General features: G+C 42.3%; 1 protein-coding gene across 1 annotated transcript in view; it reads right to left on the reverse strand.

Moving 5' to 3' along the window:
* Positions 1–14840, reverse strand: part of STK17A (serine/threonine kinase 17a) — a 35321-nt gene that overhangs the window by 5368 nt on the left and 15113 nt on the right. The window contains exons 3-6 of the mRNA XM_054990833.1: positions 10778–10922; positions 2168–2294; positions 1805–1853; positions 1542–1718 (exon numbers count right to left, since the gene is read on the reverse strand). Coding sequence (XP_054846808.1) covers positions 1542–1718; positions 1805–1853; positions 2168–2294; positions 10778–10922 — 498 coding nt within the window. The remainder of the gene's footprint in view (positions 1–1541; positions 1719–1804; positions 1854–2167; positions 2295–10777; positions 10923–14840) is intronic.

Here is a 14840-nt window from a genome sequence, read left to right on the forward strand (position 1 = left end):
CAAAGAACTTCCCACACAAACCACTTACCAAAAGGAAAACCAGCACAGGAGGAACACATGAAAACACAAACTCTGTAAGCACATTAGCATCGGTCAATCCTGCCATTACCATGTTCAGTCTTTTTCCTAGAACAGGTCCATCATCTTTGCAAAGTCTGCATGCAGGGGAAACGGGTCCCATGACACCACTCTCGTCTCTTGAAACAGCAGGACATCTGTGTGGAAGCAGTCTAGCATTTGGGCCAATCGCCACTCGACTGCAAGTCACCAAGAATGTTTTTGCAGCAATGTGAAGACAAGCAACATGGCTAACAGCTGTACGTGAACTGTAGTTCAGGCAGCTCATATTAAAGGCCCCCTGCCCACCTCTCCATTTTCCATATTTCAATTCAGATCTGAGCCAAGACGGAGATTAAATTGGGCTGCACTCCATGTGAATACCCAAGAAGTTTCTAGAGTTTCAGAAAATGAGAATGGGGCCATAACTCAGTGGCAGAATATCGGCTTTGCATGCAGAATGTCCCAGCAACTGCAGTTAAAGTGATCAGGTAGAAGGCTGATACAAAACACCTCAGACCCAAGAGAGCTACTTTACAGTCAGAGAAGACAATATTGACCTTGATAGACCCATGGCCTGACTCGACAGAAGGTTGCTGAGTCTTCAAATGCACCAGCCTCAAAACAGTAAAACATTGCTGAAGTTTTGCTCCAAAGAGGGAACCAAGATTACAAATATCATCATACTTTAAATATTTCAGTACCTACAGCCTTTGAGCCTGTTTCTAGTTTTTAAGAACCGCATAAGATTCTTAAGTCCATTGCTGATGCATCATCATGGCAAAAAGAGGACTTCATGAGACTTATTCTAGTGCTGCACACTGCTCAAGTTACGTGCCAAGGCCATGGCTGGGGCAGTAGCAGCCAGTGGGCATTCGCATGGCTTTGTAAAGGGCCAGCATAAGAGTGAAGAAGCAGCTAGGATCTCGAGTGGGCCACTGAAGTGGCCATGGCTCTCCTATGGCTAGCACAATGATGGGTCTGGGATTATGGGTGCTGAAGCTTCCCAAGTATTCACATGACAAGCCGCGCACAACGGGGTGACAGTTTCCTTCACTAGCCATGTTTTGCTCCTGCAGCAGCAACACTGACGTTACTAGAGAAAAACATGAACTAACCACAGATTAAAACTGGCTTAGGGGGCAGAAACTGGCCTTTTAAAGCTGAGAATGTCATCGATTCATGGATATGGAACAGAATATCATTGTTCCTTAATTAAAATGTAAAGCATGCCACAATAATTTATTCAACAATGTAAAAAAATCCTTAGCCCTGTGATAAAAATAAAAAAATAAGAGTTCTAGCACTGGAGTATAAAAAAATCAACAATATAACCTTACTGTCAGGAATACTCAAGAATACATTCCTGTGGGCACTTTGCACAATGCTTAATTAAGGATAAAAGTAATATTAACAACTGTAGCTCATAATTTTGCTATGTGTGGTTTTCAGGCAAAGAAGCAAAACATTCAAACAGAACTTACTCAGGTCTTTTAATCAGAAGAGCTTTGATGAAATCAACAGCAGATTCTGATATAAGGTCAAAATCTTCAGAGTAATTTACATTCATCTGAGATATATTTAAGAATGTTTCCTGCTTACTATTTCCCAAGAAAGGAGATACTCCTGTTAGCATGACATAAGCTAATACTCCAACGCTCCTAAATGTAAAACAGAAAACATGTGCATGAGATCAAGCGGGGAAAGTCTATTTTTGAAATTCAGTTCAGTGAAGAACTTTCCTTACCACATATCTGTTGCAGTGCTGATTGGATCATAGCTCAGTACTTCTGGAGCTGAGGCAGAAAGAATTTAGTAATTATGTTTTATTTAACCAGAGTATACAAATCAATACATACAGAAACATCATGATACTTTTATAACTTTTGCTAATGAAGGCACCAGCAGTTTGTAACTAATCAATGTAGTGTGCGCATTCATTGGACCCAGCTTTTTTTTTGGCACTAAGTCTGAGCTTCTTTAAATTATTACCACAGCGTAATAATAGATTTTTTAAAACTGCACAACACAAGCATCTGTCTTATGCTTTAGTACTATATAGTCCAAGGACCCCAGTAATAACTTTACTTAGGTCATGGCAAGAACTTACCTACATATTCAGGTGTTCCCATTATTTCTCTTAGTTCTTCACCATTGTTCATTACTCTGGAAAGTCCAAAGTCAACTATCCTAACGTCTCCCAAAGGCGACTCACTGGTAAGTAGAATATTCTGGGGCTAAAAATAAAGTGGAAATAATGTAATCGTGACAACAGTCTGCCCAGTAGAACTGCGCATATGCCCTCGTTACTTGGAGTCCTACCAGAGCAGACTAGGAATGTTCTGAAAATCAAAACAAGGAAGGATAACATAGCCTTTAAAAGCATGTTCAGGACACGTCTGTCTAGTACTTACTCAGGTCAATATGGAGTTTTAAATCTATATCTACATTAGCAACCACTGTGAAAACAAAACACCTTGAAATAAAATGGGGTCTGTGTGTATATATGTATATGTGTGTGTGTTAAAATATATACTAGTTATGTCACTATATACTAAAATACGTGCTAAATTATTATTTATAGTCTGCCTTTTTCACCAAGATCCAAGGTGGATTACAGTGCAAGTTAAAATTCCATACAATCAACAGCAGGACGTTCACTGGGCAAAGTACAATAAAGAACAGTCGTGACATTTTGTGAAAGAGATCCAACAGGGAATGCTTGCAGAAAATTTTTAAACAAGCATAAAGATGAGCATAGAGATGAAATCTTTCTGAAACAAAGCATAACTAATTTACATGGCATGTTTAGCGCCATGGCAATTCCCTAGTGGGTGCATGTCTATATCAGCAGTCTGTACCCAACAAAGTAGCATATAGTCCCTGTCCCTACCAATGCATCACTCTGAGCTACTTCTTACAACACAGCCGTATAATCTGGCTGGAAAGCCCTCCTGAATAATCCAGTTTTGCATAGTTTGTGGAAAGCTAGGAAAGTGGGAGCTTTCCTAACCTCCTCAAGCAGGCCATTCCATAAGGTGGGGGGGGGGGGGGGGTGTCACCACAGAGAAAGCACACATGCAGTCAGCTGTTGATTTTGCCTAGCTGCAGGGCGGTATCTGCAGAAGGCCCTCTTCAGATGAGCAAAGCTGCCATGGAGGAACATAGGGGGAGAGGCAGTTGCAGAGATATAAGGGGCCGAGGCCATGAAGGGTTTTGAATGTGATAGTCATGACCTTGAATTGAGCTAGTAACTGATGGGAAGCCAATGGAATGACCGCAGAATGGGAGTGATATGCATGCTCCGTCTAGCTCCTGAGAGTAAATGAGCTGCAGCATTCTGCACCAGCTGGAGTCTCCAAGGCCACTTTGAGGGGAGACCTGTGTAGACTTTATAGTGGTCTAATCTCGATGTCACTGCGCCATGAAGCCAGGCGGCCAGATCAGCCATGTCAAGGTATGGGGGCATCTTCCAGGCTAGTCTGAGTTGTGAGAAGGCATTTTTTGCAGCTCCATTTACTTCGCTGGCAGCAGTACTAGATTTAGTACAACCCCTTGCTCTTAACTGAATCAGCCAGGGTCAACTGAACCCCATAAAAATCTGGAAGCACCATCTTCTTTGAGACTTCTGCTTTTCCAACCAGCATCACTTCTACCTTGTCTGGGTTCAATTTCAATTTGTTTGCTTTCAGCCAATTGACAACAGAAGTCCAGCAGCAATTCACAACCTCTACTGCATCACCAGGGGATTTGGCTAATGATGTACAAGGTTATGTTTCATCTGCATACTGAAACTGCATAACTTTGCATCTACATAACTTTGCAATTCAATATTTGAGCGTCCAATTCTATAGCTACCAATGAGTTCTCCTAAAGGGGCTGAGTAACATGGGGGATAAAACTGCGCCTTGTAGAACCCCACAAAATAATTCCCACAATGAGGATAGCTGGTCTCCAATAGCAAGTGTTTTGAGTTTGTCCCGTGAGGAATGCTTTAAACCAGTCCAAGGTACATCCCTTGACACCTACTGTAGTCTACTGTGCTGAAGGCTGCAGAGAGATCCAGGAGGAGCAACAATGAAGCATGGCCTCTGTCTACATTCAGGTGAAAGGAATTGACTACAGCCACCTTCATCCCACAGCCTGGCCTAAAACAAGACTGAAAAGGGTTTAAAGCACCAGAGATGCCCAAGAAGGCCTGGAGTTGGTCAGCTCTTACTCTCTCAACCACTTTGCCCAGAAAGGGCAGATTAGAGACTGGGCGATAATTGGCGGCATCATTTTTATCTGCTGGTTTTTTAAGTAGTGGGCGGATGACCACCTCTTTGAGAGGCTGAGGGATCGCTATGCAACTATTAACACTCAATAACTGGAGTCAATTATAATGTTTGGAGCTTAGTAAGTCAACTGGAGAGTTTAATGAATTTCTAGATAAAAATCAGAATGCCTGCATATAATTTCAAATCCATATCTGGATAAAAATAAACACAGAAATACTAAATAGACTGAACACCACACATAAGAACATAAGAACATAAGCAAAGCCATGTTGGATCAGGCCAGTGGCCCATCCAGTCCAACATTGTCACACACAGTGGCTAGAAATCCAGTGCCATCTAAAGGACTGTCAGTGAGGCCAGGACACCAGAAGCCCTCCCACTGCCTTCCTTCCAGCACCAAGACAACAGAGCACCACCTCCCCACAAAGAGAATACCATCTATCTCCTGTGGCTAATAGCCACTGATGGACCTCTGCTCCATATATTTGTCCAGTCCCCTCTTGAAGCTGGCAATGCTTGTAGCTGCCACCACCTCCTGTGGCAACGAATTCCATGTGTTTATCACCCTTTGTGTAAAGTAGTATTTTCTTCTATCTGTTCTAACCCGACTGCTCAATAATTTCATAGAGTGCCCACGAGTTCTTGTATTGTGAGAAAGGGAGAAAAACACATCTTTCTCGACCTTCTCTAACCCGTGCATTATCTTGTAAACCTCTATCATGTCTCCCCTCAGTCGTCTTTTCTCCAGGCTAAAGAGCCCCAAGCGCCTCAATCTTTCCTCATAGGGAAAGTGTTCCAACCCTTTAATCATTTTAGTTGCCCTTCTCTGTACTTTTTCCAGTGCTATGATATCTTTCTTAAGGTGTGGCGACCAGAACTGTACACAGTACTCCAAATGAGGCCTCACCATCGATTTATACAGAGGCATTATGATACCGGCTGATTTGTTTTCAATCCCTTTCCTAATAACCCCTAGCATAGTATTAGCTTTTTTTATGGCAGTCGCACACTGTGCTGACGTTTTTAGTGAGTTATCTATCATGACTCCAAGATCTCTCTCTTGGTCAGTCTCCGCCAGTTCAGACCCCATCAACTTGTATTTATATTTTGGATTTTTGGTTCCAATGTGCATTACTTTGCACTTGGCTACATTGAACCTCATTTGCCACATGGATGCCCACTCTTCTAGCCTCGACAGATCCCTTTGGAGTGCCTCACAATCCTCTCTGGCTTTCACCACCCTGAACAATTTCGTGTCATCTGCAAATTTAGCCACTTCACTGCTTAATCCCAATTCCAAATCATTAATAAACAAGTTAAAAAGCATTGGACCCAATACCGACCCCTGTGGCACCCCACTGCTCACCACCCTCCACTGTGAGAAGTGCCCGTTTATGCTCACTCTCTGTTTCCTATTAATTAGCCAGTTTTCGATCCACAAGAGGACTTGGCCCTTTATCCCATAGCTACTGAGCTTACTTAGGAGCCTTTGATGAGGAACTTTGTCAAAAGCTTTCTGGAAGTCAAGATAAACAATATCTATCGGGTCTCCCTTGTCCACTTGTTTGTTCACTCCCTCAAAGAACTCTAACAGATTGGTGAGACAAGATCTTCCCTTACAGAACCCATGCTGAGTTTTCCTCATCAGCTTTTGGTCATCAATGTGCCCACTAATTTTATTTTTGATAATAGTTTCCACCAACTTACCCGGTATTGACGTCAGGCTGACTGGCCTGTAATTTCCCGGATCTCCCCTGGAACCTTTTTTAAAGATGGGGACAACATTAGCTACCTTCCAGTCCTCAGGAACAGATGCAGAGTTTAATGACAGATTACATATTTTTGTGAGGAGATCTACAAGTTCACACTTGAGTTCTTTCAGAACTCTTGGATGTATGCCATCTGGGCCCGGTGATTTATCAGTTTTTAAATTATCTAGCAGTCGCATAACCTCCTCTCTCGTCACCTCAATGTGACTCAGGTCTTTCAAAACCCCTCCCAAAGTCAGTGCTTCCGGAGTGGGCATGCACTTCTTATCTTCCACAGTGAAGACAGAAGCAAAGAACGCATTCAGCTTCTCGGCCATTTCCCTATCACCCTTTAGTAATCCTTTTACGCCTTGGTCATCCAAGGGCCCCACGGCCTCCCTAGCTGGTTTCCTACTTCTAATATATTTAAAGAATTGTTTATTGTTTTTCTTTATGTTCTTTGCAATATGCTCCTCATATTCCCTTTTTGCCTGTCTGATCACAGACTTGCACTTTTTTTGCCACAGCTTATGCTCCTTTTTATCAACCTCACTCCGACTAGTTTTCCACTGCCTAAAAGAATCCTTTTTACCTTTTACAGCTTCTATTACATTGCTTGTTAACCATGCTGGCCTTTTCCTAAACCTATTTGTGCCTTTCCTAACCAGCGGTATATATTTAATTTGAGCTTCCAGGATTGTAGTTTTAAATAGTCTCCAAGATTCCCCAAGTGTTTTGACCTTTTTTACTTTCCCTTTCAGTTTCTTCTTCACGTACCCCCTCATCTCAGAAAAGTTACCCCTTTTGAAGTTAAACATGGCTGTGTTGGTCTTATTTGGCAATTTCCTATTTATACATATGTTGTACTCAATAACATTATGGTCACTGTTCCCAAGTGGTGCAATCACATTTACATCTCTCACCAGGTCTTCAGCATTACTGAGGACCAAATCCAGGATCACCTCTCCCCTAGTAGGTTCTGTAACCATCTGTTCCATAGCACAGTCATTGAGACAGTCTAGAAACTCACTTTCTCTCCCCCGATTCGAACACCCATTGGCCCAGTCAATGTGTGGGTAGTTAAAATCACCCATTACAACACAGTTTTTTTGTTTAGCAGCCATCTTTAATCCTGTCATCATTTTATAATCCTCCTCTATTTTCTGATCTGGAGGGCGATAACAAACTCCCACAGTTAAGTTTCCATTTGGGCCCGTAATTTCAACCCATAGCATTTCCAGAAGCGAATCTAATTCAGTTACCTTCTCAATCTTACTGGAATGTATACCTTCTCTGACATATAGAGCCACCCCACCACCAACCCTTCCCTCCCTATCCTTCCGATATAATTTATATCCAGGAATCACCGTGTCCCACTGATTTTCCTCATCCCACCAAGTTTCTGATATGCCCACAATGTCTATGGATTCGCCCAACACTAAACATTCCAGCTCCCCAATTTTACCTCGGACACTTCTAGCATTTGTATATAAACACCTGTAACTTCCCCGGCACACTTTGCCTCGAGACGTAGTTAGGTCATCTGCACTGTTTGTCTCCATCTCAGTTGACAACTCTAATCTATCTCCCTGTAGAAGTGTTATACCTAGCCCTTCATCTCTCTGAGATGAACCATCCTGAACCAGAGACACTTTATCTCTTGTCGGCTTTCCCCTAGCATTTAGTTTAAAAACTGCTCTGCCACCTTTTTGATTTTAAGTGCCAGCAGCCGGGTTCCTTCTCGGGACAAGTGGAGACCGTCTCTCTTGTACAGCTCCCGCTTGTCCCAAAAAGAATCCCAGTGCCTAACAAACTTGAACCCTTCCTCCCTACACCATCGTCTCATCCACGCATTGAGACTCCTGATCTGCGTTTGTCTCTCTGGCCCTGCGCGTGGAACAGGTAGCACTTCTGAGAAGGCTACCTTGGAGGTCCTGGCCTTGAGTCTCCTGCCTAACAGCCTAAATTTTTGTTCCAAGACCTCACGACTGCATTTCCCAACATCGTTGGTTCCAACATGGACCACGACCGCTGACTCTTCCCCAGCACTATCTACCAGCCTATCTATAACACGCGTAATGTCCGCTACCTTCGCACCAGGCAGGCAAGTCACCATACGGTCAGGACGCGGTTGTGCCACCCAGCTATCTACTTGTCTAAGGATCGAATCACCAACTACCAAGAGCCTCCCTCCCCCCCCACCCAGGGATGGTTCCTTGATGCGAAAGGAAACCTGCTCACCAACTGAAGAAGAGGTCCCTTCTGAGGGCACGTTCCCCTTATCCTCAATACGGTGCCCTGATTCCACAAGATCCTCATTCTCCTTGACAACAAGAACGCTGCCATTTTTAGAGTGGGACACATCTGTCCTGTCCCTGAGAATCTTGTCCTCGTGCCTATCTAACTGTCTCCGCTTCTCCAGGTCAGCCACCTTGGCCTCAAGGGTACGTACTCGTTCCCTGAGAACCAGGAGCTCCTTGCAGCGAGCACACATCCAGGACTTCTGACCAGAAGGCAGATAGTCATACATGTGACACTCAGTGCAATACACTGGAAAGCCCCCAACCCCCTGCTGGCATTCTGACTTCATTATTCTGTTTTAGGAATAACACACTAAGAGGAAAGAAAACGGCTATGATCCCCCGGCTAAGAGCCACAGGCCAAGAGCCCTTTAGCTCTCGCCAAAGGCTCGCGCCCCTGCCCAGCAGTTGCCTTTTCAATGCAAAAGGTCACTTCCTGCTAAGCACAGGAGGTGAGCACAAAGGGGGTGTGTGGCTTGTACTCCAGCAACCCCCAGCAGCCTTACAAACACACTCACCCTCAAACACAATCAAGCCCAAACACACTCAGCCTCAAAACTACACTCAAATCAACACAAAACTACACACAAAAAGCCCCAAAGCTAGAGAGGACCACCCTTAGCTTCTCAGCTTAACCCACCACAGCCAAGAAAGGCAAAAAGCCCTTACCTCCTCTAGCAGCTGCAGACCATGTGCTCCTGAGCCCAGGTGACTCTGCTCTGCCAAACTCCCAGTTTAACTACAGCATAGTTAAAGTGGCCTCCATGAGGTTCATGTATCCAATATCATCAGCTGTTTTGTGATCTCTCTCAGAAACTTACCTTATGAAGTACCCTCAGAACATAAATCTTTATATTAAAAATCACTGGTAATAAAGTGACAAAATTAATATGAGTTGCAATTTTACAGCTAAGCTTTTCATGAAAACTTCCCTCCTTGATTTAAGTGAAACTGTACACTCACAGTACTCCTAGCCAAAGTTTTTGAGGCAGCTTATGACCAATGGCCCAACTGATATAACTAAAACTACCATATAACCAATCACCTATAATTTCTAATAATAAAATCTAGCCACAACTCCCCCAACTCCTGCCACACCTGCTGCAACAAATCAATGACATTCAATAGAAGGCCTGTGCAAAAATTAAGATCTCTCATTCGCAGGGAGAGTGTTCTAACATGGCAAGGTCAATGCCCTCTCCTTGGTAGCCAATCTCGTCTTCAGGAGTAGGGACATGCAAAGAAGGCAGCTGCAGATTTTCACCATCAGTCGGCAGGCACATAAGGGACACAGCAGTCTTTTAGGTACTGTGGCCTCAAACCATTTACAGGTAAAGATAATAAAATTGTCCTCAGGCATAAGTAGGCAGTTAATGTAGCTATTTCAATACAAGCAGAGTATGTTCTTGATAGCTACTGTCAGTCAATCTAGCTTGCAAACAAAGGCAACCCCAACTTAACAATCCTATACAATTCCCAACAAACCCAGGACCTCACTTGACACCTGCCCAGCTCCATCTTGGCTTTTTCTTCGTTTCTCTCTCTTACACCCTGTGCTACTTCACTCTTTCGCACAGTTGTTACATGGACCCTGCACTGTTTCTTCTCTCTAGAGTCTACTGATCGACACCACTTCCATGTCCTACCTGAACTAGGCTTGCTGCAGACTGGATCACATAATCACTCACATTCCCTTTCAATAATTCCACAGGATACTGATCCATACTTAGGGAAATCTTGAGCTTTGACTGATTTGTCTTCTATATACTAAGGTATGTCATGTATTGGATCCCTCACCATTTCCCCTATTTGGGCCCTTTCTCTACATCTGTCTATTAGAACCTCATCTTATATTATGGTAGTATATACTACCATATAGTATGAAAACTATCTTACTCCAAGAACACCAGTTGAGGGAGGCATAATGCTTGCAGTAGAGATTGAAAAGTAGGAAGTTGGCTCAATTAGGTGACAGTCTGATACAGGTGAACACACATGAAGCCGCGTTACACTCAGATAGTTGGCCCATCCAGGTCAGAGCTGTCTACTCTGGCAGCCGTCTCAGGTAGAGGCATGCTTGACCCTTTTAGCTGCACTTGCTGGTGATTAAGCTGAGACATTCTGCTTGCAAAGCAGATGCTCTACCATTCAGCCACAGCACCAACACATACTGGGTAGATGTTTTATTTAGGAATGTGGAAACATTCAACTCAAATAGACAGGAAAGCCCACTCTATAAGACCATGGTACAGCAAAGCACAGAAAAGGCAAGTTTGAAAAGATGCAAGTGCATTTTAAAGACAGAGCATTTTACAGGTAGAATGGAGAATTTAGGAAGAATTAGAAGTTTAGTTCTCAGTGCTGAACTAGTTTTATGAAGCCACAATCTTACCTTTAAGTCAAGATGAACTACATTATTATGGTGTAAAAACGAAACCCCTTCCAAGATCTGCCTCATGAGACGCTTAATGTCTTTTTCCTTGAAGGCATCTTCTCTTTCAGCTACACACTGGTCAAAGATTTCCCCTCCGGCAGCGCTGAGGAAGAGGATTGTTTTAATTTAAGAACCATACTCAATGAGTCACTCTAGTCATTTATATTTTTACTGAATGTTATAAGTAAGTAAAGCTTTAAATAAACTTAGCTAGGTTTTCAGTGCTTTGGTAACCTACCTTTATTCAACAGAATAACATCTTCGTAAATTGGCGTCTACATTTTCACTAAATGTGATAACTTTCCAATTCAATATTTGATCCATTAGCAGCAGGAGAGCTCAACGAAAACATCTCAACTGTTCTACTTTTATTTATAAGCTCTTATATTAATGTTGGAAAAATAATACCCAGCAATTATTGTAAGATTGATGTTGTAAAAGGTCAGTATTAATTCAGTGTCAGACAAAGATGCTGAAAAACTACAATACAGAGACAGGTTTGTATCTAGGGCGGCAAACTTAAAACATGCAAATGAGGAAGTGGAAGGCCTTGCCTGAAAGGCAAATGTGGTGAGGATCAGGTCACGAGGCTCTGAGCAGTTTCCCATAAAAAAGGACCTGGTGAGCCTGGTATCCTCACTAAACATTGATCCAGAGAAGTTAGCCGTGTTCGTCTGTAGTAGCAAAATCAAAAAGAGTCCAGTAGCACCTTTAAGACTAACCAACTTTACTGTAGCATAAGCTTTCGAGAATCACAGTTCTCTTCGTCAGAGAAGAGACGAAGAGACAAAGTGAACTGTGATTCACTAAACATTGGCATCTTAATATACTATTTTCCCTGGGATTCCAAATAAGTGTCCTTATTTGTTAGCACACCTAACAGTACCAACATCACTGACATCCTAAGCCCATGCAACTCTGTGGCAGAGCAGCATCAGGGCGAGAAGCAGCTGTGTAAGTTGGGGGAACCAATGTGTTCCAAGCCTGTGAGGTAGATGCAAAAGAGGAAAACAGGTTTTCCAAAGGCAGCTGTACCACATTAGGGAAAGATTATGTCATATTTCAGCCATGATGGGGGGGCCAAACCACTTCAAAATTTAACTTCATAAACAATTTATGTGTTCATGTCACTTCATGCTTGCCGCGCTATCATCCTGTGTCATTGAGTATTTTATATTAAACTAAAAAATACATGTGCGCCTAGAAATTTAGATGTGATACTACAAAATATTTAAGTTTGTTACTACTTGAGTGATTGCTCAATAGAACTTCATCAGTTTTGCTTTGAACATGAAATACATATCAGTGACAGCTGATCACCTTTTATTTGCCATGTTTTATTTTTTTAATACAAATATACAGAATATAAAGAATAACCCATGTCATCCATTCTAACCCACATTCACATCTTACCCCAAGAGCTAATGAGTAATAGTATTTCTGCTATATAAAAGTGTAAGTTGGACACTTTTCTTCATGTAATTAAGCAGGACTTTTTGTAGTCCTTCTCATTCATTCATTGGCACATTCTGCTACACACAATCCTGTACTTCAATCTCTCCTCAGCAGTATTCCTACAAATAGAGGTACTCCGTATTATGCAGACCTTTCTTTATGGGTGCTTGAATAAGTATTTTTACACAAAATATACTGAAGGGAAACAGGAACAGCGAGCATCACAAGTAGAAATGTCAAAGTTATGATCACAGACTAAACTTTTGGGCCCAGAGCATCCCATTTTGGTCCCTGGTTCACAAAATCTCATAGTTTAGAACAATTATTTCTCACCTTTCATTTAGAGATGGATTATGATATGATGGGGGAAAGATCAGTCTACATTCTTCCATGAAAGCGTTCAGAGAAAGGAACAAGTTGGGAGGAAACTTATACATTCAACAAATTAAGATGGGTAGCCGTGTTAGTCTGTCTGTAGCAGTAGAAAAGAACAAGATTCCAGCAGCATCTATAAGACTAATAAAATTTGTGGTAGGGTATGAGCTTACGTGAGCCACAGCTCACTTCTTCAGAAACAGCTAGAATGTGAGTCCATCTGTCCTTATATCTTGGAGAGAGGAGTGATTTCAGAAGCTGAATGGTAACAGCTGGTGAATGACAATGGCAGGCATGATAGAATAGGATGGGGTAGTGGGTGCGGAGAAATTGGCATTGGTAATGAGACAGGAAGCCAATGTCTTGATTGAGTCCAAGTGGATGCATTGTCTCAAACCTCACCACAAATTCTGTTAGTCTTATAGGTACTACTGGACTCTTGCTCTTTTCTACGCAACAAATTATTTGCCTAATAATACCATGTATCTTTTTCTGTGGTGTAGGTTGCTTTCCAAAAATCTGTGGCTCTTTCTCCACTCACCCAACGGATAGCCTGGGCTTCTCAGGAACTGAAAATATTTCTCCCAACTCTGCCCAGTGCTTGTGTTCAGTATGTTGATATTTAGAGTCTAACTCTTTCAACAAATCCAAACCACCTTCTTGTGCATGACCAGCCAGCACTGAGTTTTAAAAAGCCAGAACAGAAAGGCTTCTCTGTGATAACTATCTAGTCTCAGAAACACACTTTCTAGATACAACTAAATGCAAAAACTGACAGTTACTACAAATGTCTGTCTTACTTTTCTAAAGTTATTGACCCCTGATAAGCAGGTGGCGGCAGTAACTATGATCACCTTTCACCAGCTTCACCAGGTGAGCTACCTGTGTCTTTTCCTGGTCTGAAAAAAAGATCTTGCCGCTGTGGTGCATGCCTTGTTAATATCTTAATTAGACTACTGCAATGCACTCTGTGTAGGGCTGCCATTGAAGAGGGTCCGGAAGCTACATAATCCCGTGGCCAGAATGCAGAGTGGAGAGGGTCTTATGGATCACATCGTCCCAATCTTATTCCACGTACACTGGCTCCCAAATTATTTCTGGTCCCACTCAAAGTGCTAATGTTGACCTTTAAAGACTTACACAGCTTGGGGCCAACATACCATAAGGACTGCCTACTTCTTTTTAAACCTATCTGGCCACTACAATAATCTCCAAGGGTGCTACTTCAGGTACCCTTGTCATTTGAGACTAGATGTTGGCACCCCAAGAGATGGCCTTCTCAGTCATGGCACCAAAGTTATGGAACCCTTCCCAGAGCAACTGACCTGTTTCCCTCTATCGTCGTCTTCCATGAGTGCATGAAGACTTTTCTGTCTTTTTTCACAGTCTGTCATTATTCCTTTTTCCCATTTAGGAGTTTTGTACGTGTATATAATTGTTTTAATATTTTTGATCGTTCGCCACCTTGGGGACTTTTAAGTTTTGTGGAAAGGGTAGCATAAAAATGTTTAAAATAAAAAAAATGTCAGCAGTACTAAAATCAAATCAACTCTTTTCTTAATGTGACCGCAAAGCTGCAGCAAGGATATGCTGAAAACAAAGCTTGAATACAAGAACGGAAAACTATACAGGACAACAGATGTCTTTCTTTTATATGTGAACTATATAAAAACACTTTTGTATGTGATGGAGGAATTGTGAGCTATTAAGAGCTGCATTAAAGCACTCAGCGTTCTTATATTGAAGAAAGAATTATATGCAACACTTCCATATTAATATGTATTATACTTACATTAGTAATAAACCCTGAAGTGGGAGCATGACATTCTCTTGCAAAGTTATTCCCTACAGCATCAAATTAGGAACTTAACAGCATTCATGCTGGTTATATTCCAATGAGTCAAAATGTTCCAGGAATATTAGCAATCCACTTATCATAACTGAGTCTATAATGAGTGCTTGGAAATCACACACACGTGATGATAGTCCAAGTATTGGTCACCACTATTAAGGTGCTCCCAGCTTCATGCATTTACAGCTTCAATAAGAGAATGCAACAAGCGAAGGACCTGCAAAGACTCAAGGGGGGAATCTCATTTTCCCTTCCTCTATTATTTCCTCTTTCCCTTTCTGAATGCCCCCACTGCCCCTCTCTCCTCCTGCTTCCTTCTCTCTTTCCATCCCACCAACA

Source organism: Eublepharis macularius, chromosome 11 (genome assembly GCF_028583425.1).
Source record: "Eublepharis macularius isolate TG4126 chromosome 11, MPM_Emac_v1.0, whole genome shotgun sequence".
Classification (NCBI taxonomy): Eukaryota; Metazoa; Chordata; class Lepidosauria; order Squamata; family Eublepharidae; genus Eublepharis; species Eublepharis macularius.